Source organism: Ambystoma mexicanum, chromosome 9, assembly GCF_040938575.1.
Source record: "Ambystoma mexicanum isolate Mex_15411 chromosome 9, UKY_AmexF1_1, whole genome shotgun sequence".
Lineage (NCBI taxonomy): Eukaryota > Metazoa > Chordata > Amphibia > Caudata > Ambystomatidae > Ambystoma > Ambystoma mexicanum.
The window spans coordinates 273,545,206-273,570,845 of record NC_090931.1 but is presented as its reverse complement, the minus strand read 5'-3'; the positions used below and the strand labels follow the sequence as shown (position 1 = coordinate 273,570,845).

Here is a 25,640-nt window from a genome sequence, read left to right as displayed (position 1 = left end):
GCCGGGGTAGCAGACTTCCTTTTGGAAGAATCTCCAAAGTGGTGGCTGGAAATTGATGCAGCTGGGGAGGACTATCACGCCTTGACCATTGCGGGAACATCAGCAGCGGCGACACAGACGGAAGCGGACTTGCGGTGCTTGGCCTTGTGTTGGGCCCCCACGAGTGGAGCGCCTTCAAAGGACTTGGAAGCCTGCTAAGGTTTGCCGGATCCGGGAGAGGTATGCCCCTGGGTACCACCTGGTGCAGAGGCCTTGGCCTGCAGCCACGACTGTCGATCCTTCAACGTGCACTTCGTGAAGCCATGGCAAATCACACAATCGTCCTCCTTATGCGTCATGTGCAAACAGTACAGGCACCTGGAATGCTTGTCGTCCATGTACACATTCTGCAAACTGCAGTCGGAGAGCAAAGCTTGAAGAGGGAAGCGCCATCCTTCTCGTCTGACATGATCCACGGGTTGTAGGCCTGAGGAATCTTCTGGAAGCTTCCAAGAAGTATACTCAACAAAAACAGCCCTTGAGAGGCGCTGGAGAGAGGAAAAAAAAAAAATGGTCCCCGTTAGTCAAATAGATGATCGATGGAGCACACGGCTCGATTGACTGAAAAATCAAGTTTAACTCTCAAAAGCGAAAAACAAGAGCAAGGTACAAGGATTCCCAACACTTGAATGTGCAGTAAAAATCTGAAGATGGCTGCGACGGGAAATATTCATGAGCATGTGAATCCATGCCAGACCCAATGCTGGAAAAGCACTGAAACCACTCTACTGAATACCCGATAAGACCTACTCTCTAAACTGGCCTCTAACTCCCCATCTGTGCTGATCCTCCTCGATCTCTTCGCTGCCCTTGACACTAAACCACCCCATCCTCAAACTGTCTCCGTGATACTCTAGGCATCACGGACAGGGCACTGCGTGGCTCACCTCTCCTCTCCAATAGACTCTCCCAAGTTCAAATGGGTCCTTTTCTGTCCTCCATCGCACTCTCTACTTGTGTCGTCCATCAGGGCTCCATCCTATCGCCAGGCTCTTCAACATCTACCTGGGCCCTTTGGCCCACCTGATCTCCACCTACTCTCCTCACTTCCAGTGTTTCGCAGACTATGCACAACTCTCCTTCCGGCTGCCTTCCCCCCTCTTCTTTCTGACGGCCTAACTGCTATTCAGGCATGGTGCTCTGCCAATGATCTCTGCCTCAATGGCAGCAAGACCGAGATCCTTCTCATTGGGACACCTGCACCCAATTTCACTCTCTGGCCAGACTCCTTGGGTCCCCCTCCCCTCACCCATGTGAGGCAAAAAGCTTTTGACACCTCTCTCTCTCCTTCTCTCCACACATCACAGACCTTGCCCAGAAGTCCAACTTTCAGCTCCATCTCCTCTGGGGAATTCTACCATTCCTCACCCTCCCCCGGAAGCTCAATGTCTCCAGAGCCCTGATTATCTCTAGGCTGGACTACTGTAACAACCTGTTCGTCAACCATCCTCTCTCCTCCCCTCCTCTCCTCTCTAACACATCCAGAATAGGGCTGCAAGACTTCTCCTTGGCCTCAAGCCCAGGGACCACATCTCACCAGTGCTTAAGTCTCTACACTGGCTTCCGTTGACTGCAATAATCAAATTCAAAACCCTCTGCATCATCCACAAGGCTGCCTGGGACCTCTACATCCAGCTATCTATCGCTAAATACCACCCAGCCAGAACCCTTCGGTCCTCTGACTCAAGTTTTCTGTAGGTCAAATGTTTCTCCAAGCAGAGAGTTGGTGGTAGATCCCTCTCCTCGGCTGGCACCTCCCTCTGGAACAGCCTCCCTCCCCCATCAGACTTGAGCCAGATCTTGTTAAGTTCCGTAAACTTCTCACGACCTTCCTTTTCTCCTCGGCCTTCCATCTCCCCCTGTCTTGCTAAGCTCTCCACCTGTCGCTGTGACTGGGGCCTGGTCCCTTCTGAGTCATACAGAGACCAGAACACCCCCCTACCAGTCCCTCCCAACATCCTTTGCCAGCACTTGCCCTTGGGCTCCCTTTCCCAGACTATCCCTACACAGTCTGCCTGCCTGCCCACTGGACTTTTGCCCTCCTTGGCCCCTCTTTACCCTTGCACTTGCCGCCTTGGCATGTACAGCACTTGCCCCCCCGTGGTAGCCCCCCCACTATTGCACTTCACCCTCTACCCCCACACCCTTGTACTTATCTCCTTAGCACCTGCACAGTAGGATTGTCACAGGGCCAATATCACTTGTTATTGTATGCAGTTTTCCTTAGACTATCCTATACTCCCCTCGATTGACCTCCGCCCCACCTTGTCTTGTGGCACCTGGAAAACACTTGTATATAGGCGCTATACAAATGTCCAAGAAAGAAAAAAAAACATCCCTGGTGCCCTCTCTACACCCGAGCCACCATCAGGGACAGGTATTTATTTTCATATTTGGCCATTTCTTGATTGATATACTTCCCCGGAACTAAAACCCTGTTACAAAGAAGCAGTGTCAACAAAGTCAACCGTTTTGAGTGTGTATAGGTTTTAGATGGGCATTTTATAAGTCCACTGCAACAAACTCTACTTCCAGGCAGTGCCCAAATGTTGGTGGTGCATCATGTGACTGTTGTAAAATTAGACTCCCTTAAAGTGAGCTATGAGTTCAGCCACAGGGAAAGGCCTTTCTGATTACCAGGTACAGTTGTAGCTTTAATGCAAAATGCACAATGTGAGGCTTACAGTAATATGATTAATCTAGAGTCATCACTGACTCCCCAGTGGTAACCTCCCCCCACCCTAGCAATTGTCTTCATCAGCATAATTTGTCACATGTAGCACGTCCTCTTTTTGTGTCATTTATGTGCCAACAGTGTATGTAAAGTAACATTGGGGAGGGGTGTGGGGGGTGCAGATGACGTACATATTTGCAAGGTAATTAAAAAAAGGTGCAGAGAAATTGAGGGCGAGTATCTTATGCAGCCAGTAACTTGCACATTACAACATTTGTACCTTATGCAGACTGTTTTTGGGCCAAAGTAGGTCTTTCATTCAAGAGAGAGATCCTACTTATAGACTAGAAGGGAGCAAGGAGCAGTTGCCAAAGCAGTTGCAGGTAGTTAGGCTTAATTTTGGAACAGTTAACAGCAGCCACATGAACAGTGCCATTGATACTAAAGGCAATGAAGCACCTGTTGGATCAGGTAAGGAAAGCGCAAATGCCTAGAATTGCTTCCTTTTTAAGTTGCAGGTGGGTTCCAAAGTACTTGTAGTAGTAGGGAAACTTGTATGCTTAGGTTCTTAAACGGTGTTGAGTGTGTGAGATTGTACAAGTGGCTTGGCAATGGAAGCGAGATGGGGCCCCCTTTGTAGCATTTTAATTTATTTTGTCAGTTTACAGATGCTGCGATCTTTGCAACCATTTGATGTGCTGGTCTTTGCTTCCCCCTCCCTTTTTGTTTACTGAATGTTTTTGGCTGGTCACAACTCTTTTAGTAAGTTGGCCTAAAGACATGAGGCACCGATCTCATTTGTAGATTTTTCCACCCTTTCCATAGCAGCAGATATTTCTGGTGAAAAGAGCCCACTAGAGCATCATTCTGAGGTTGAGGGGACGCTTCCCATAGCATTGCACCAACCGGTACCCAGAGAATTAAAGCAGTAATTTCCCAGGATCTGAGGGTGCCACCCCAACACAGTTTTGGCCCTAAACGCCCAAAGAAGGGCCCCAGATGCTTGCTCACAGCAATGTGTACATGCAGCACACAATTTATGAACATTATGAGAAATATATTTCTGTTGGCAGCCACTCCAGCATGGACTATGTTGACTTTAAAGGCAAGTGGTACACGATAAGGAGGACCATTATTAGGGTGCGAGGCTCTACCACAACCAACAGTCTCATCCACATTGAACGTGTGCACCCATCTACCAATTTACTTTTTCAGAAGGAGCAGAACGCTTACGAAGATGCTAAGTTTAGAGCAAGGCATGCTCCTAGTGTACCACAGCCCAACCAAAAGTCTGATTTCCTGAATTAAAAAAAAAAAATGAAACCAAAGGAAAATCTACTTGCGCTGATGGTTTCTCTATACTCTGAGCCTTTGTCTATTATGGAAAATGCAGGCTTTCAGTACTTTATCAGGAAGCTAAATTGTAATTATGACCTTCCCTCCAGGAAGGTGTTGACTTATTCTATTCTGGCAAAAATGCAAAAAGTTTAACGTAACGTTGTTAGGAAAACCCCTAGAACTCTTTGGAAACATTGGAAGATTCACCATCATCGGCGCACACAGTGGAATTCAAGATGGCGTCTGTTGGATCACGTTTCTACTACCTAACAGTGCAGGTCTAGTTTCGTACTCAGTTCCACCTGATCATTCCTACTTAAACCCAGAATCACTAAAACACTCTGCGTTGCTACTCGCTCCCGTGTATGCATTGCTTTCCATCTGTGTTTCCCTGCCTTTCACCGCTCGGCTTTTGCAGTGCTAGCTGCTCGCAGCACCTTTCTCATTATAGCGTCTGCCAATCTTGGCCGTTCGCTGTTTCTGTTTCCTCGATCGGCTTTTGCCGTACTAGCTGCTCGCAGCACCTTTTTCTTCGCTCAGCGGCTGCCAACCTTGACAGTTCGCTGTTTCTTTTTTCCACACGGCTTGCCGTGCTAGCTAATCCTAGCCCTGCTCGGCATCCTTTACTCCGCTTCGGCTTCTGCCGCTTCGGTACTCACCGTTTCTGTTTCACTTACTTCTCTCAGCCTCTTTCCTCCTTCCGCCGTCGGCCTCTCGCAACCGCGGCTCCTCTCCTCCTGCTGTCACTTTGTGCTTCTCCTCGTCTTCCTCTGAGTCTCGTCTCTCGAGAGTCTGCTCTCCTTCTCCTGGTATTAACAGGGTTTCCCCGGCACCTTACCTTGGATTATTCATGCTCCGCTTCCTGACGTCAAGTGTACAGCAAGTTATTTTTCTACGTCTTCATTAATCATACGAACTTCCGTTCCAATCAATCGGGACCTGTCTGGATCTGGGTTTTCTTCCCCTCGAGGGTTTCCCAGGGGGTGGCCCCCTGGGTGCACAGAGTACTACTCACGGTCTCTGGACTCCCGGGGGGACGTCTCTCTACTCTTCAAACATCCTGATAAAACCCGAAGATTCGTGAGTACCATTCTTGGCTTATCAAAAAGTGTGGTGTTGAAACAGATTGTAAGAGATAGCAACGCCATGGAGCAACAGATACAGCAGCTGGTAGCAGCTGTACAAAATCTCAATACCGAGATGCAAACCCTGCGCAATGAAAACACCATGCTTCGTCAAGTAGTACACTCAAGAATCGAACTGCCTCCAGGTCCCCTCCCTATGGGGAAATATGATGGCAATCCCAAAAAACTAAAAGAATTCATTGACTCTTGTACGGTACAGTTTACATTGAAACCGGCCTTTTTTCCTAACGACCGGTCCAAGGTCAGCTTCATGATATCCAACCTATCAGGGAGCGCTCTGGCTTGGGCCACACCCCTGGTGACCACTAACAATCAACTCTTAGATTCTCTTGCTGGATTCTCCAATAGCATACAAGCCATGTTTGGACGCAGAGAAATAGTGGTATCTGCACAAGAAAACCTCTTAGACCTGAAACAAGGAACAATGGAAATTCTGGCGTACATCACTCAGTTCAAACAACTGGCACATGAAACAGCCTGGGCAGATGACGCTCTCATTACTATTTTTAGGAGAAACGTAAACGAAGACTTAAAGGACGAACTGTCTCGAGTACCTCGCCCGCATAACCTTGCAGAGATGATTACACTCGTTCTACAGATGGATTATAGAATCCAAGAAAGGTATTTAGAAAGGAAGAAGGGAAAAGCCAAAGGACCTCCTCCAATTGTACGAAGCGAATTTACCAAGACCTCACGAACCCATGAGGAAGAACCCATGCAAATAGGAATCACTAGAGGTCCTCTTACCTCAGAAGAGAGAAACAGAAGACGCTCTCTGGGTCTCTGTATGTACTGTGGTTCGGACAAACATGTTTTGAAGGACTGTAATCTAGTCCCTCCCCGGCGTTCGGGAAACGCCTTCACCCGTTCATAAAGGGAACCATGAACGGGCATGGAACTCCGAGTTCCCTCAACGGAGTGGCTAATTCTACTCAAATGGTGGTTTTACCAGTAACACTCCGATTTAATGATGTTTCACTCGAAAACGTTCCAGCTCTTGTAGATTGCGGAGCAGCGGGTCTTTTTATGGATACCGAATGGGCTTACAAGAACAAGATACCCCATATGGCTAAAGAACTACCAATCCCAGTCGAAGGAGTAGATGGAGAATCCTTATCCTCTGGACCCATACGAGCCAATACCTCCGTCCTCACAATGAGGATATCTTCCCATGAAGAGGAAGTGATCTTTGATCTCATTAAGGCAGCTCACTACCCGATAATCCTGGGAATACCTTGGTTGGCTAAACACAATCCCTATATCAATTGGAAAGCTGGAACCATGTTTTTGGGATCAGAATACTGTATCTCCACATGCCAGCATAACGGTACAACTGGAATACACACCTCCCAGGCACCTGAGATCTCTCAGAACTCTAATGCAGTAGTGCTAAATCTGAAATTGTTACCGGAATGTTACCACAAGTACAGTAAAGTATTCTCTAATGAGGAATTCAAGGAACTGCCTCCTCACCGGAGAGACGATTGCAGTATAGATCTCCTGCCAGACGCCCAGATCCCATTTGGAAGGATGTACACCCTATCTAATCCCGAAAAGGAGGCCCTGAAGGAATATCTGCAGACAAACCTACGCAACGGACTTATCACAGAATCAAAAAGTCCAGCTGGAGCATCCTTGTTTTTCATCCCGAAAAAAGACTGCAAAGAACTGAGACCGTGCATTGATTATAGGGGATTGAATAGGGTCACCTACAAGGATCGATATCCCTTGCCTTTGATTCAAGATATTTTAGAAGCGGTAAGGGGTGCCTCCATTTTCACCAAACTGGACCTGAGAGGCGCTTATCATTTAATTCGGATCAAAAGCGGAGACGAGTGGAAGACGGCATTCCGCACCCCTTTTGGGCATTACGAATATCACGTTATGCCTTTCGGCCTGGCTAATGCTCCATCAGTTTTCCAAAGATTCATAGACCACTTGTTTTCGGATTTATTACTTCATTCACTGATCGTATATCTTGACGATATATTGATCTTTTCTACCAATCTACAGGAGCACATTTCTCATGTTTCAGAGGTACTACACCGCCTACAAGACAACCACCTTTTCGCCAAATTAGAGAAATGCTCGTTTCATCAAGAAAAGATTCCTTATTTGGGCTTTATTCTTTCCAAAGAAGGGGCTTCCATGGACCCTCACAAGGTACAAGCCATTTTGTATTGGAAAGCTCCACAAGGAGTCAAAGAAATCCAAAGGTTTGTGGGCTTTGCAAATTTCTACAGGAAATATATACCCAACTTCTCCAAAGTCATCAAACCAATGACTACACTTCTACAGAAAGGAAGGAAATATGTGTGGACTAAGGAAACACAACAAGCCTTCGACGAATTAAAGTCTGCATTTTCATCTGCTCCCATCCTTAGATTGCCGGACCAAACCAAACCATTCCTTCTAGAGACAGATGCTTCTCATTCTGCAATAGGAGCAGTCTTGAAACAGACTTCTCTTAGCGGCAAAGAGCATCCTATTGCCTATATGTCGAAAACCTTGACGTCCTCAGAACAAAACTACACGGTTCTGGAAAAGGAATTACTCGCCATTAAGAAGGCATGCCAAGAATGGAGACATCTTCTAGTAGGAGCAAGACATCCAGTAACTATCAGAACTGACCACAGGAACCTTAAAGTCCTTCAGAATTTCGAATGCCAGAACAGCCGTCAAGCCCGATGGGCATATTTCTTCTCTTCTTTTGACTTTCGAATTACTCACATTCCTGGCACCTGTAACCAAATGGCTGATGCCTTGTCTCGCAGTCTACAAACAGAAGACTGTACAATTAAGGAGAAGATATTTCCGCACACAACTTTTGTTTTTGTAGTCTCTTCATTTCTCCAAGATGTCCGCAGTCAAATAAAAGACATAAAAGATAGTGATATCCAGATCCACCAGCTCCAGAAAGAAGATGGTCTATATTACTATGGCACTAGTCTGTTTGTACCTACAGGAAACCTAAGACAGCAAGTATTACACATGTGCCACGATCACAAAGTAGCAGGTCACAGAGGAATAGCCAACACTCAAGAACTAATCAGCCGTCATTTTTGGTGGCCCACCTTATCTGCAGACGTTAAAGACTACGTTTCGTCGTGCGTCATATGTCTGCAAGAAAAGACACCAAGAAGGCTCCCAGTAGGAAAACTGGTCCAACCCGCTCTACCCGACCAACCTTGGGAAAAGATTTCTACAGATTTCATTGTAGATCTACCACCTTCAAATAATAACACCACTATAATGGTGACGGTGGATTCAATGACCAAGATGGCACACTTTATACCCATGAAAAAACTCCCAACAGCAGCTCAGATGACATCCTGTTTCTTAAGGACAATATTCCGATTGCATGGACTCCCCAAAAACATCATCTCCGATAGAGGACCACAATATATATCGACATTTTGGAAGAATCTATGCCAATCCTTAGGAATACAACGAGATCTGACCTCGGGATATCATCCACAATCTAACGGTCAGACAGAGAGGCTGAACCAATCTTTGGAACAATACCTTAGATGCTTCATTTCAGCTACCCAAGACAACTGGGACGACTTCCTACCCTATGCGGAAATAGCATACAATAATTCTCAACATTCTGCTACCAAAATGTCTCCTTTCTACTGTACCTACGGATATCATCCTGTAATAATCCCTACCACTCCTCCCAGAATTACCAACTCTCCTGCAGTAGAAGAATTGGTGGCCAACATTCAGTCTGGACATGCCCTGGCTCGAACAGCTCTCAAGGAAACTCAAGAAAAGACTAAAAAACAGGCGGACAAGCGAAGATCCCAAGAACCTACTTACCATCAAGGGGATTTGGTATGGTTGTCCTCTCGATACCTCCCAAAAAGACTGATACCTAATAAACTGTCCCCCAAATATTTTGGTCCATTTACAGTTTCCGGAGCAGTAGGGAAGGTGGCCTATCGCCTTCAGTTACCTCCTTCTTGGTCTAGGATACATAATGTTTTCCACGTCTCTCAACTAAAGGCGAATGTTTCAGACAGGTTCCAAAGACAAGAAAGAAACAAACCATTGCCTATTGACTCCTCTGAAGGACAAGAATATGAAGTATCGGCCATAGCGGACTCCAGATACCATCGGGGAAGTCTTCAATATCTTATAGATTGGAAAGGTTATGGACCATCTGACAGGACTTGGGAACCAGCTTCTGCAGTTCATGCACCTACACTGGTGCGCCGATTCCACAGGTCTCAACCGTGGAAACCCGGACCTTCCACCCCACGGGAAGGGCATACTGTTAGGAAAACCCCTAGAACTCTTTGGAAACATTGGAAGATTCACCATCATCGGCGCACACAGTGGAATTCAAGATGGCGTCTGTTGGATCACGTTTCTACTACCTAACAGTGCAGGTCTAGTTTCGTACTCAGTTCCACCTGATCATTCCTACTTAAACCCAGAATCACTAAAACACTCTGCGTTGCTACTCGCTCCCGTGTATGCATTGCTTTCCATCTGTGTTTCCCTGCCTTTCACCGCTCGGCTTTTGCAGTGCTAGCTGCTCGCAGCACCTTTCTCATTATAGCGTCTGCCAATCTTGGCCGTTCGCTGTTTCTGTTTCCTCGATCGGCTTTTGCCGTACTAGCTGCTCGCAGCACCTTTTTCTCCGCTCAGCGGCTGCCAACCTTGACAGTTCGCTGTTTCTTTTTTCCACACGGCTTGCCGTGCTAGCTAATCCTATCCCTGCTCGGCATCCTTTACTCCGCTTCGGCTTCTGCCGCTTCGGTACTCACCGTTTCTGTTTCACTTACTTCTCTCAGCCTCTTTCCTCCTTCCGCCGTCGGCCTCTCGCAACCGCGGCTCCTCTCCTCCTGCTGTCACTTTGTGCTTCTCCTCGTCTTCCTCTGAGTCTCGTCTCTCGAGAGTCTGCTCTCCTTCTCCTGGTATTAACAGGGTTTCCCCGGCACCTTACCTTGGATTATTCATGCTCCGCTTCCTGACGTCAAGTGTACAGCAAGTTATTTTTCTACGTCTTCATTAATCATACGAACTTCCGTTCCAATCAATCGGGACCTGTCTGGATCTGGGTTTTCTTCCCCTCGAGGGTTTCCCAGGGGGTGGCCCCCTGGGTGCACAGAGTACTACTCACGGTCTCTGGACTCCCGGGGGGACGTCTCTCTACTCTTCAAACATCCTGATAAAACCCGAAGATTCGTGAGTACCATTCTTGGCTTATCAAAAAGTGTGGTGTTGAAACAGATTGTAAGAAACGTGGTATTGGAGTTTGGTCAGGCAGACCATATGGCATTGACGTTTGATATGTGGACGTCACATGCCAATGATACTTATTTGGCTTTGAATAGGCATGTACTTCAACAGCCCACTGGTGGGAGGAAAAACTTCCATTTGGGGGGAAGATCTTTTCCTGAGCAGCTTTTCAGAAATTCTTCAGGAATGTAGCATTCCGCTGCAGCGGATTTGTTCCCTCACAACAGACAATGGATCAACTTTTGTAAAAGCCATCCATCTTCTTGGCCTCTCAGAGAGGCATATGCGTTGTATGGGGCAATGCTTCCACGTTATTGTAACCAAAGCAATTAAAGATGTACATCTGTAGACCACATTTTTGGTAGGTGCAGCTCTATTAGCATATTTTCTAGGAATAGTCCTGCATCTACCACCTTGTTACAGTAAATTCAAGCAATGCATAATCTGCCTGAAACCACAATGAAAATTGATGTGGCTACTAGGTGGAACAGCATTTTTGACATGGGGAAGAGGGTGTTGAAGCAGGATCTTGCTTTTAATGATGCACTCACTGCCGCCGCATGCGCTGGTACAAGCCGCACACGCAGTATTCCACAGGCTGTCAATGCACATGAGGCAGTTATCTTAAAAGATAGTTTAGAGATTTTTTAGCCTTTTTCAACTGCCACTGAAAAGCCATCAGAGTAGGCACATGTTAAATGCTCCATGGTTATCCCGATCAGAGATGCATGCAAGATGGACTACTATAATTGAAGACCACACAGCGAGACCAGCTGGCCCTGATGACAATGAGGATGTGAGTATGTGTGGAGATGATGTTTCATATTCTCAGCAAGGGGCTACTCAGAATAGCCAGGATTCTACAATAAGATTGCTTTGCAGAACAGAAAAAGACCTTACATTTGTGCGATTTGAAAGTATTGCACACTACAGTGTTTTGGGCAAGGCAACAACTCTGTACCCTAGAATCAAATCCTACGGGTTTGAAGAAGCCCTTGCAGCTGACCTGCACATAAAGGATCTTGAGCTGGAACCGAACCAGTTTATGGGCAATACAGAATCTGGCATAGGAGAGTTAGAGTGTAGGCCTCCACCAACCCAACAAAATAGAAGCTCTGATTGCCAAAAAGAAAGTGCTAACAAAGCAAAAATAAAAACCATATCAGAATTGGATAAATATCTGTCTGAGGACATTGTAGTTCCGACCACAGATGCCTTTATGGTGGGGCAAATGTGCCAAACTATCTCTACCTATCTAAATTAGCATTTAAATACCTCTGTGCAACCGCCACGCATAGTCCCAGTGAACAGCTCTTTAATAAAACTGGTGATATTGTCAGCAGTAGACTGCATGTCTGAAGCCTGCACATGTTGAAATGATGGCAATGATTAAAGTGAACAATGCCCAATGTCTCTGAGAACCCGTCTGCCAAGCAATTACAATATGTATGGAAATGTGTTAATGTAATACGTCGATGCCCAAGGGTGCAGCAAAATAAAATTTCCTTTGAAGAGCTCTTCATATTCTTCCTTTACATCCTTTCACCACAATTTAAATGACATCAGGTAAGTGGTTTTGAAGTATTTCATTCCAGGAGGTATATGTCGTGCTCTGGGCTTGGCCCCGTGGTGGGCTCCTAGAGCCAAGCCTGACCCCCCCTAGGCTTAGCCCTACCCATGAATTCCCTGGCTCCCCCAGCTCTACTATATACAAAATGGAATACTTCACACGCTCCTGGATGAGACGAAGAAGGATATAGTGGGAGCTTGACCCTACACCCCACCCACCGCACTTGAGAATCAACCCATGAGAGTTGCTCTCTCTGTACTTGCCCCACTCTCCACTGACCGGGGGGACTTGGACCACCCCCCCCCCCCGTGACTGTGTGCACTTGCACGATCCATATGCACCATGCCTGTAGGTAGTCTGTCCCTCCCTTGTCTTCACCCCTTAATTGCATTGATAAAACTGGAGAATCGCCAGCAGGCCCATTTGCTGTATCTCCAACTGTTACATGTATTTTACGTACTTATTCTGCCTGTGCAGACTATTATCGTCTCAGAATTTCAAGGCCTATGAGTGACTGTTTTCTCCCCTGTTCCCACCCTCCTTGAGCGCTTTGAAACACTTGCATGTGTATAGGCGCTTTATGAATACACAATACCATTACCAAATATGGAAGGTAGCCTGCCACATTGGTGGGGCCACATCAAAGTTTTGTAGTAATGTAGGTGGATATATATATGGGTGACAACTGCAATGCGTCAGAGGTGGGTGGGGCAGAGGGTAAAGAGGGTTATGCGGCTTATAAATTGAACAGGTTACTGGTTGTAACCAGTTGAGAGGGTTGTAATGATATTAAGAAACATGAGAACTTTGATTTTGGAAAAGAAGAAAATAAATAAATCACCAAGTCTACATATTTCGTTCACACACACCATTAAAAGTGTCATCAATTGCAGCAAAAACCTAATAAAAACATTTAGAAATACAAAAAACGTACCCCTGTTAATGATCTTTCTACTGCATGTTCCTCGCATGGATTCCTCATCTTGGATGCATTCTTCTGCTTTGCGACTCAAACATTTTCCCAGCATGGGGCGTCATGCACATTGGCATCGATGGATGGCGAGTCCTCGTCTTCGTGAACGGACATGACTACGTTTTAAAGGCGAGTCATTGTATAAGTGGAGCAGTGGGCTCCTTAGCAAGGAGGAATACGTGGTAGGAACATCCAGTAGAAAGAACATTATCAGGGGTAATTCATTTGTTCTTCTAATGGATTGTACCCTCACCGAATTCCTCCTCTTCGACAGACTCCCACAGCAGTAAGACCATTGCGGAGAGAAAGAAGGAGCGAACTCGATGGCGATTAGGACGCCACTTGTTGTAGGACAGCCCTACCGAAACGACTCATTTGTCGACACTGCGTCCAGGCAGTAGTGTTTTGAAAATGTATGTATGGAGGACTGGAGGATTATGTTGCGGCCTGACAGATCTACTTTACAGGTATCCCTCTTTGGAGATAGAGGTAGATATGGGATCTGAGGTCGCCGCCACACCTCTAGTAGAATGTGCCCTGAAGCTTTCAGGTATTTCCTTAACCACTCAGCACTAGACACACAAGGCACTATCCATCAAGAGATGGTTTTTTCGTTATACCTTTACCCATTTTCGGGCCTTTATAGCCAGTGAACATCTGGTCTTCCAGCCTAAATTGTCTTGTCCTGATGATGTAGAAACTCAAAGCCTTCCTGGGGTCGAGCCTATGCAGCCTTTCCTCCTCCTTGGATGCACGATGAGGTGGAAAGAAGGCTGGCTGATTTTAACAGGTGAAACTCTGATAAGACCTTTCGGAATGAACGAGGGGGCACACTGTAAGAGTCAAATTGTTGTTGGAAAAATAAGACTATAAAAAGGTGGTTTAGAGGACAGGGCATCCAAAAAGGCTATCTTCCAAAGACAGTAGCCTCAGAAGACAAAAATGTAATAGCTCAAATGGGGAAGCCAGGAGAAAAGTGAACACCAAGTTTAAATCCCATGCCTGTATTATGAAAGTTGTCAGAGGGAAAGTGTTAGTCAGGCCTACTAAAAACCTGCACCACCAAGGGGATCGAGAAGTACAATCCTTGTTCTGGCGTGCTCTTGAAATAGAAAGTCCCACTAAATAGCACTTAATTGTAGGAACCTGAAGGGCCCCGTCTTGCCAGATGAAGATGGCAGGACAACACCCTTCAGGTGTCACATAAGAAAGGAACCACATCCTGATCTCGTCACCACCTGCAGAATTTCTTCCAACAGCAGCGGTATAGAGCTTTAGTTACTGGCCTTCTGGCCGACGTCAACACCTCCATCACGTCTTCCGGATGGTCCCACTCCCTGTACCTTAGCATTTCAGAAGGCAGTTGTGCAGGTTGAGCAGGTTTATGCTTGGATGAAGAACAAGGCCCCTCTCCTGAGAGAGAAGGTCCTGCCTCCGGGTAAGACTATTTGGATGACAGATGGACATGTCCTGACGGTCTGGGTACCTTGTCATACTGGTCCAGTATGGTGCAATCAGGACCATGGTTGCTCCGTACCTCTTAGACCTCCTGATCACTTGAGGGATGACGGGAATCGGTGGAAACATACAGGATCTGGAAGTTCCAGTCCACCAAAAATGCATCCCCCAGTGCTCCTGTCGGGGGAAATTCCCAGGAGCAGAAATGTTTGCACTTCCTGTTCACATCGGAGGCGAACAGATCCACTGAAGAGGTTCCCAAAGGACGAACAACTCTTGGAGAATTCCTGACACAGTTCCCACTAGTGGGAGACTGAGACCTGCCTGTACAGGGCGTCAGCTGTCATTTTCGTTCCCGGCAAGACGAACTGTCGACAGAGAGATCCTGTTCTTTAAAGCCCAGAGCCAGAGCTGCATCGCCTCTCTGAACAGGTGGCGTGACCCTAGACTACCTCTCTTGTTGAAGTAGTTAATGGCCACTGTGTTGTCAGTCATGATCAGGACAGTTTTCCCTGCATGGAGGGAAAAATGGCCATCAGCACCAGTCTGATCGCAATCAGCTCGAACAGGTTTATGTGAACTTTGACCTCTGCCAGGGACCACAGGCCGCTCACCATCAACTCTTTCAAGTGAGCACCCAAGCCTTTCAGAGAAGCGTCTGTAACTACAGTAGTCTATGGCCACGGTTGCCAAAGTGGTTCTCCCACCATCACATTCTCTGTGCAAGTCCACCACATGAGATCTTGAACGACTCTGCTCAGGTCTTGAATCAAGTGTGTCATACCGCCAGAGAACTGCAACCACCAAGTGCCCCATTGCAGCAATCTCATTCTCAGCAGAGCTTCTGGCAACCAGAAAAGGCAGGATGCCATGAGGCCTTCCAACCGCAGAAACGGCTGACAGATAATGGGCATTCTGGAATTTGGGGACCATCTGCAGAATTTGTAAAGCCCTATCCTCGGGAAGTAAAGCCTTGCCAGAGGTAGAATCCAGGACTGCTCGGATGAATTGCAGCGTTTGGGAAGGTGTCAACTGAGACTTCTTTACATTGAGGGAGAAGCCCAGCTTGTGAAAAAGGTGGCAGATGGACTGATGATCTAAGGCTTGATCCGCTCTGATTAATCAATCGGGCAAGTAGGGAAAGACGTGGATTCCCCCTTTCATGAGACTGGCTTTCACTACTGCCAACAGCTTGTTGAAGACCCGAGGCAGAGATAAACCCAAAAGGCAAAACTCAAAACTAGTACAGAGTGTTGCCTATGACGAACCCCAGGTACTTCATGCCCTTTTGGCACATGGAAATAAGCGTCCTGTAGGCCGAGTGACACCAACCAATACTGTATTTCTACACTCCTGAGGATCTGCAACAATGTTATGTTGAATTAGTCTTTCTTGAGCAACTTGTTCAAGCACCTCGGGTGCAAGATTTGTTGCAGACCTCAGTCTTTCTTTGGGACCGAAAAATAGTGGGAGTAATAACCCCCTGTTTCTTTCGTGTATAGGTACCAACTCTATGGCACCCTTCTCCAAAAGAGAAGAAAACTCTTGCAGAAGCAGTGGGTCTGGAACAGGAGGTTATCTGGTCACAGGGGGGCAATCCAGAGGGCACTTTAAACATGCAATTCAGTAACCTTAGAAGACTACCTGAAGCGACCATGCGTCTGAGTAATGGCGCACCATTCTTGCAAATGGTGTGACAGATAGCTACATACCCATTTAGTGTGGCAGAAGTTCTGAAAGAGGCGTTTTGGAATGTGCTGCACTGGAGGGGACAGATGTGGAAGCAGTCTGTCTTACCTCCTCTACCTCCGGAAGGACAAGAGAAATGTGCTTGGCCTTGGCCTTGATGGGCGGTGAACGGTTTACCCTTTTCTCCATAATTGTAATAAGAAAAAAGTTTGCCCTTCCATTGACAGCAAGGTTGAGCAGGCTGCCTTATCGCTGCACCCAAGGACATTGCTGCAGCCTTGGACCCCTGCAATTTATTTTAAGGTTGTCATCTGCCTTTTGTCCAAAGAGATGTGAGCCATCAAAGAGCATGTCAAGCAGCTTCGCTTGGACGGCCTTCACAACTCCAGACTTTGAGCCATGCAAATCTGTGCAGGACAGAACTCGCCACCATAGATCTCCCGACACAATCTACTGTGTCAAGTCCTGACTGCAGGGATTGGCGCATTGCTACCTTTCCATCCTCCAATATGTTGCGGAAACCTTTCCTCATTTCACCCTCAGGGGTGTGCTCGGCTGCTTCAGCTATCACAGACCAAAGAGTATCTGTGTGTTTCGACAGTGCGCATGAAGCATTAACCACTTTAAGTGCCATACTGCCAGAGGCGAAGACCTTTTTTGCCAAAGCATCGTAAAGCTGGTCATCCCTGTCAGGAGATAAAGCGGGATAGGCGCTTGCCTTATTACCCAGAGCCGCAGCGTGTACTACCAGGCTTATGTACTGGCTGCCTGGTTAGGAATTCTGGGTCAGATAAGGCTGGCATGCACTTCTTGGAAAAAGGATTGTGGACTGCTGGCCCTGAGAGGGGAGTCTTTCATACCGCCACAAGTAAGTATTTAATGCATTATGCAATGCAAGGACGGGCTCAACGATTGTAGCCTTGTCTAAAATATCAGTTAAGTCACATTCCATTGTGTCGCTGGGTGGGGAGCCCCAACCTAAGGCATCTGTCACTCTAGCCATCATTCTCTTATACGCCACATTTGTATGGGCTCTAGGGTCTCCCTGTGAGATTTCCAACTCAGGAGAAGTGTCCAAGCCACTTGCGTCGTGCAGGGCCAAGCCCAGGCCCAACAGCCTATTTTCCTCATCCTAAAACTCTTCAGGGTGTCAAGGAAGGCCAATGGGTCCGAACCCTCATGAAAAATGCCATTGAGGGATAGGTATTCTTCAAGGGTACCTTGTGGAACAGCTGGGATGGAATACTTACGAAACAACTTAACATGCATTTAATCTTTGTGTGTTCCAAATGTCCTTGGTTCATAATATTCTGCTCAACAATTCTGTAATATAAAATGGCTAAAAGTTGGCTTGTGGCCCTGTTATGGGTCGTGGAGACTTAATACAGTGTTTAATTAGTATGAAAATGTTTGAGTTTGAATTATAGTTGTGGCTGGGACATAGTTGTCATTTTAGGATGTCCTACACGCTTACAACATGAAATTAGTATGATATTATTGTATATTTATCTTCACCAGCCTGATATTTTAGTTTAAACACAATGGAGGGAGGGATTGCTTATATTAGTGAATGAGGTAGGCATAGATTTCTGAGGGGTGGTTGAGAACGAATCTTTGACTGTAAATACTGTTTTGTTGAGCCTGGCTTTGGTCAGGTTCCTTTTAGTCAATATATTTATATGTTTTTGTCTGCTATGTTGACGTTTGTCTGGGTTGGTGGATGTATAAGGTCTTATGCTCTGATGCAACTACTTATCACTCCTTGGGTGTTTACACTTTTATTACTTATAAAGATCAACCCGAATGTGTTAATGAAATGCAATTGAAAAATCTTATTATAATATCAAAGTTTAAACAATATGGGGCTGCTCACAATAGGAACATGGAATGTGAAGGGCTTGCATTGTCCAGTTAAAAGTAAGAACGTTTTGTCTAGGATCTGGAGAGAAAGAGTTGATATGATCCTTTTGCAAGAAACGCACTTGGAGTATGGTACTGGGAAGCTTCTCGCTAATTCTAGATACACAAGAATATGGCTAAATGGTTACTCCTCAAATTCAAGAGGAGTTTGAATGTTAATTCGGAGAGGGCTGGGGCGAGTGTGGATAAAATAGCTATGGACTATTTAGGCCGTATAATCCTAGTTGACCTGAAATAGGAGGACAAGCTTATTATTATCGGCTCCGTGTATGGCCCGTGTGGAGCAACAGGAAGTTTTTTTGCCTCATTAACCAGTCTTCTCTCTAATATGGGGGAGGGGGGTTTGATTATTTTAGGAGGGGACTTTAATTGTGTTTTAGACTTCTAAATGGATAGATCGTCGACATGCTCCTTTACTGGCCAGAAATCTAGAGAATTGAGACATTTGACTTGCTTGATAGCTGGAGAAATATACACCATGATGAGAAGGGTTTTTCTGTTTACTCCCTGGTTCATGACTGCTTCTCTAGGATTGACTATGTACTAATTTTGAATAATTTAGCAGAGGCTGTAATAGAATCTAAAATGTGTGAACATATTTCAGATCATTCATTAGTACATGTAAAGCTGCAACTAGATCCTAACAGGCAAGCCTTTAGTAGATGGAGGCTAAAAACATTTTTCTTTTATTTATTAATTTTTTATCGCTTTATCAGAAACCTTTAAAATATTACAAACAATACACATAAACAAAGCAATTTTGTCCTAAACATTCTCCTGATAAACCCCTCCCATCCGTCCTTTATGTCTCATAAGTTACCTTCATTACCCATCAAGTAGAACCATGCTTAAACGATTTTCAATTATCGATAAAAAGCAAGTTCATGGCAGTAACAATTTCATGTCTAATCCCTGAAACATAGTCCCACCAATCGTCTGCACAGAGGGAGGGGTGATTTAGGCTCCAAGGTCTCAGATGGATTGTTCTTTCTGTTCGAAGATTAGTACAGAATAACACTAAATGTTTAAGGGTTTCCTTTTCTTGTGTGCAGAATCTGCACATGGTTTTAAGTTTGTTACATTTCCATGCACAGAGTCGCTCCTTGGTTTTGAACGTGTTTAGACATAACATCATGAACAGCCTTCGTGCTTGAGGATCTGGAAACAGCTCAATATAGCGTTGTGGGCTATTAAATGCCCGCATTTCGAAAGGCACATCACTCATTTTTGAGGCAGCTCTTAGTGTGCAGGTTTGATCCCAGTCAGCGTGCCCAATTTGTAAATTTTGCCACGTTCGGATTGTCATGGAGCATGTCCAAGCTGATTTCGTATTCTTCCAACATCCCTTCACATCTCTTGATCCACAGTGACACAATGCTTGAGTTAGCCGGTGTTGCACAGTGAAAAATGTCAAATTGTGGGATTTGTGCACAGAAGCGAGTTTTGCGATACAAACCCAGCAAACTCCAGCAGATCCTGGCGTGAATCAATATGAGTGATAGCCCTTTTCTTACACAAGCAGTCATGGTTCCCTTTGGGAGAGCCAATACCTTGGACCAACAAGAATTCTCTAATGACGACCATACTTCGTAGGAGCAGCCCAAAGCATTTTCTGTGCCATATATCAATACTGGGATTACTTTTTGTTGATAAAAAGCCAGCAGCGGTTTTAATGAAAATTTTCCAAATTTCTTCTGCATAATCACGGCTTGACTCGCAAGTTGTCTGCATTTCATTTGGCTTTCAGCAATCCATGGACCGTCGTTGATGGATGAGTATATTAACATTGCAAGATATTTTACAATCTGTGATATCTGGACTAATTCTTGACCTAAGAACCATTTACATTTTTTCGCATTGTTCGAACTTCCACGATTCAAATTCTTGAACACAAGAATTTCACACTTTTTTGTGTTGATTAAAAGTTGGTTAGTTACAGCATATTGATAGACGTTTAATTTTCTTTGCAGGCCGATAGGTGTTACGTCCATCAGGATCAAGTCATCGGCATAAATAAGCCAACTTAGGTGCGAGTTAGCTACTTTTGGTGGGAATGAGTTTACAGTGTCAATTGTTAATGCTATGTTCGATATGAACAGACTAAATATTGCAGCAGCTAAAGGGCAACCTTGTTTTACACCCTTAAAGGTTTTGATTGGTGCAGACAGTGTTCCTGATCGAGAGAGACAGATTTTTGATTGAAGTTTCAGTGTGGAGTTCTTGGATAGCTGCTGTTAGGTCCGCCGGGCATCCCCAGTTTCGCAGTTTGGACCACAAGAGTGACCCGTCGATGGTATCAAACGCGTACGAGAAATCGATGAAGGCTAGGTAAACCATCGTATTTGATTTTACCGCCTCCATTTTAATCAAGTTCAATAAAAACCGATTTAGCAAGCAGCTCACCTGTTAAAACCATTTATCTTAAATGAAGATAGTACTTTGAAATGTTTTATTCCAAGTTATTTTAATGAGAATAAAAACTCTGCTGATAGTCTATTGGTGTGGGATTCTGTCAAGGCCACTGTTAGAGGAGAATTAATGAATTTGACATCTAGGGTGAAAAAGAAAGGGGGGGTCAAATTGAAGGATCTTGAATTAGAACTGGCTAAGTTACAGTCCACTTTTGCATGTACTAAGGCAGCAAAAGATTGTATTAAAATGTAGAGTAAAGGATCTGTTACACAGACTGATGCTCAAGCCGATCGTGGTGCTTTTATTCAAGACAGCGTTTTTGGGAGAGAGGCGACCATGGAGGTAAATTATTGGCAAGTAGACTACGGGGTCTTTGTGAGAGATTTTATATCCAAAAATTGTATAATGAGTGTGGCAAAGCGCTTGTTAAAAGAGACGAGATTAGTTTCTGCACATATTATGCAAAATTGTATACTGAAAAATGTGTTCCACAAGAGAGAACTAGATGTTTTTTTTTTTTATAAGATTGATGTATCGTGCCTGTCCGATGATGCTAGGGAATATCTGGATGCTCCAATAGTAGTTGAGGTGGTTAACATCCTATTAAACGCAGTCCCATTGAATGAACGTACATTTTGCAAGGGCACATGTGGCGTTGGCAGATTTGAGCGCCATACTCCCTTCAGAAAATACCTCCCTTGCCCATCCATCTACTGTTTTGCCATCCATATTTGAAGGGATGGTTGGGTAAGCCGCTTGCTTAGAAGTTGCAGTAGCTGCTTGTACCACCAGACTCCATAGAGTGGTGTTTTTTGACAAGTAGTCGAGGTCACTACTGGAAGGGCGGTACTTCTTGGTCACGTTTTTATTTATATCAGGATTGGTTTCCGGTGTTTCCCAATTCGCCTCCACCCTTTTTTGCAGAGCAATGTGAAACGGGAATATGGGACCTGACGGAGGACCATTATCCAGAATGTCCGTCAGATCATCATGTTTGAATGGCAATGAAGGCCTACTCTACCCATGTAAGACGCATCAGCATGCTCCCCAGCCTCTGGTCTCCCAAACTCCAACTCATGTGAGATGTCTTCCCCACTGGCAGTCTGGAGGTTGTCACAGATGTCCCTCAACCTTGACTCTGATATAACACGTTCTGATACATTTGGCGTACCAAATTGGAGGCCAAATGGAGCCTCGTTATCTGAGGGCTCCTTCTCTTCATGTATATAAGGGACTTAAAATTGTATTTTCTTGGTAGAGGAACATAGGTCTTCTCAGGTATGAGGGGTTTTATGAACAATGGAGCTGCCAAAATTTGTTTTATTGGCAACATAGGCTTTGGTGGGGCGCTCGATACCTTTGGCGTCAAAGTCAATGGTTTGGCTGGCGCTGCCGGCGAAGGCGTCAATGACCTTGACTTATGCTAATGCTTTCGGCTCGACGGATCCTTCGATGTTACATCATCGGACCGAGGCCTCGACGGCTCCCGATGAGGCTCATACCTTCGTCCCGGGCTCGAGGGCGCACTGGTTTTAGGTTGAGCCCTTTCCTTCCCAGCTTCTTTCAAAGGTGCGGTAGGAGCATGGCTTGGCGGCTTTTCTTTTTCAAATATTTTGAGCATCACTGCCCTGAAGGCCTCCCACTGGGCCTGAGTGGATTTAGTTGGGAATGATACCCTCTCAGGGGAAGCATCCGACGAAGTTGAAGAAGGCGACCTATGGTGCATCTTCTTAGACGAAGATGAGTGGTGGGAGCCACTCCTCGATCGACCGCTTAACCTTCTTCCTACGAGGAGAGTCACCTCTCAACTGGTTGGTTGAAGGTTTTTTAGTCAGGGTAGGAGGTTTGGGGTTTTGGCCTACCGCCAACTTGCCCTTTCGATTTTTCATGGCCTTTCCTGTCATTGACTGGCACTTGGAGCAGTCCGAGGTGTTATGGTCTACTCCAAGGCGCCACAAACATACGATGAGGATCGGTCAATGACATTTTAGACCCACCTTCACAACACTTTTTGAACCCGGTCTTCGGGGAGGTCTGTGTTGACAAAGATTACATTTTCTGTCCATTTCTCGAAGAAAAGAAGTTCATCACAAAGTGAAGAAGCGTGCCGTATTTCTCGAAGCGGTAGCATTCACAGAAAAACAGAACTGAAGCCAACAGGCGCTGCACATGCTGTATATGCCTTCGATGACCTCATTGGGACGGAGACCCTTGAGGGACAGAGTGGATGCCACTGCCGCACAGCGCACTCTGCTGGAAAAAAAGCCGAAACTGGATATCCAATATCAAAGATGAGGAATACGTAGGAGGACACAATCCATTTGAAACAGCATATAGATCTAAAATAGTGACCTTTCAAAGAGAATCGGAACAGTAACATTTGAGACCCCACATAAGGATATTAACACTCAATGTACGTTTACGTCATGGGACCACACATGGAAAATGACAAGAAAGGAAAAACATGGACAAGTAAGGCTCTGTCACCTGGACTATCCCTTTAACCTGTTCAGATTGTGAGATGCACGAACAGCACTACATTGCAGGGAGTACCTCTGCCATCACCCTGTACAAAGAAGACTTTAGAATAAAATACATCTTAAGACATATGTTCTAGTGGCAAAGCAAAAATACTGTATACCCATTTTAAATCCACAACAAAAAATGTGTCTTTGAAAATTATGATTTCCAATACTACCACTCTTCAATATCTACTAAGGAAGCATGCATTTACACCTGGACCTAAAAATCATGTTTATTTTTCCTTTGATGTGAAGCATCGAGATAGTCAAGCAAAGACATTCACATGCTCACCTCGTGGATATTCGGCTGAAGACTGCACCAAAGTTATTGCAACTAAGAGAGAAGAGGACAAGGGCTGCAGAGTTGCGGAGTTCTAATGCGTGTGGCGTTCCATCCCGGTAAGTGTGGATAAAATGGCAGATCTCTGGCAATAGCTGTTTCACCAACATCGTCTCGTCTAGTCGCATGCTGTCTTTCTGTTGCTAAAGCAGAAAAGAACAGATTTAATTTGATTTAAGCCCAAACCCAACAGTTGAAGCAAGTCAAACAACCACAATTTTCCATGTGTTCACTGCATACAAAATATTACTTGAAAGCAACAAATAACTACAAACGCTACAGTGAACTTCAACGGCTGCTGGTGTTGAAAATACATTTTTATAAAAGTGCAACATGTTATTTTGTATGTAATATATGTAAATTGTAGATAATGTAAAGTAATGTAAGCTCATTTGCAATAGTGTTTTTGGATTCAATAACAAGTCCTAGCAAATCCGAGTTCCTTATAGCATGAATAAATCCATCAGAAAATAATACTCCTGGCAAAAGTCAATATCGAAAATAATACGAGAATAAAAAGCGGTGAAGAGCGAGTTACTATATAAAAACACAATTACAAAGGAAAAGGCGGTAGAACAGTCCATGGCATGTTCCTGGCCCATCCAAATTAAAGCAACCTGCCCTGCAAGCATTTTCAAACTCTGCACCACGATGCACACCCCTTCCATCAGAGATTTTGTCAATGCCTCATTTGCATCCAACACAGTCCCCACCCTCAAAGAGGCCTGGGTCTCACCCCTCATTAAGAAGCCTTTGCTAGACCCGGTGCTTGCGATCAACTACTGATCAACTACCGACCCATTACCACAGTGCCATTCCTTCCCAGAACCCTCGACCACTTAGCATACATCCAAATGCAAACATATTGAGAACACTCACACCTACTAGGCACCAGACAATCAGGCTTTCAAAAACTCAGAACAGAAATAGCGCCGCTGGACCATAAAATCCAGCTAGACACCTTTTGTGATACCAGTAACTAAGCCATCCTACTACTTTGATCTCGTTCATCATAACAGCCTGTGTCAACACCTATCCCTTCAACTTCTCTGATGGCGTCATCACATGGGCCAAATAATTCCTTAGCAACCTCTCCACTTCTCCGATGACGCAACCACATTTATCAAATCATTCCTTAGCAACCTCTCCTCAAGAGTATTCATCTCGTAGATGCCTCCGCAAAGCCCATCCCGTCTCGGGAGGATAGCTCAGGGGAAATGCGCTCGCCTTGAAAGCAAGACGACACGGAGCAACACAGGTCCGATCCCCGGGTCCGCGCTTAGAAACCTGGGTAGTTAGCACATTATAAATAATAAATTACAATCCCCGCCCCCCCAGGATCTTGCCTATCCCTGCCCTTTACAACACCTACACTAAGCCGCTATTTGACCCCTTTACCTCCATGAACACCCTCTACACCTACTTTGCTGATGACAAAATTCTCCTGCCCATCATGGGCAAATGCAACCTTGACACACATCATTCAAAACTGGATGGCCTCCCACAAGCTATGCCTTAATGATACAACAGAGCTCCTGATCATAGGCCTGCCACACAGTCTAAAAAATCTTGACTCATCTTACTCAACCATTGCCATCGATGGCACCCAACTACAAGTGTCCAAACATGTGAAGACTCTGGGTGTACACCTGGATGCTGGATTTTCCACGTCTAAGCATGTGAACACACTCCTCAACCACCTCCTACACTGCCAAACTCCTATCACTTAGTTGTAAATTCCTTTCCCACAGAATTGCCCAACAGTAGCCCAAAACACTCAGTCAGCAAACTAGACTACTGCAATGTACTTTTCACAGGTGCCTCTGCTAAAACACTTGACAAACTCAAGCTACTCCTAAACAAAGCCCTAAGAGCTGCCAGAAGGCTGCAACCATCTGAACGCATCACCATCACTAGGGGAGAGGCACACAGGCTCCCCATCAAAGCCTGAATTGAATACAAAACGCTCTTTCTTGCTCACCGCTGTCTCCACAATGACATGACAGCATATTTGACCCACCACATCGCGCCCAAAGTGCCTATGCGCCATCTTCGATTAACTGACAGCACCACTCTTCACACATTCAGGTTCAACCGCAAACTAGCAGGTGGCTCCAGCTTCAGATACACAGCACCATTACTTTGGAACTCTTTCCCCACCTTCATCAGAAACTTCATATCACACCTTCAGAAAACTCCTAAAGACTTGGTTGTTTAACAAAAATGACTCGCCCTGGCCATCTGATGACCGTGACTATTGTATATATTGCGTCCTATCGCTTCAGCACCATGTACAAGCTTCGTGATACC

General features: G+C 45.4%; 1 protein-coding gene across 9 annotated transcripts in view; it reads right to left on the bottom strand.

Moving 5' to 3' along the window:
- The window catches only part of NF1 (neurofibromin 1), a 3,279,657-nt gene that overhangs the window by 2,945,928 nt on the left and 308,089 nt on the right, over positions 1-25,640 (bottom strand). For all 9 annotated transcript variants that reach the window (XM_069614617.1, XM_069614618.1, XM_069614621.1 and 6 more), the window contains exon 4: positions 23,283-23,473. In XM_069614617.1, coding sequence (XP_069470718.1) covers positions 23,283-23,473 — 191 coding nt within the window. The remainder of the gene's footprint in view (positions 1-23,282; positions 23,474-25,640) is intronic.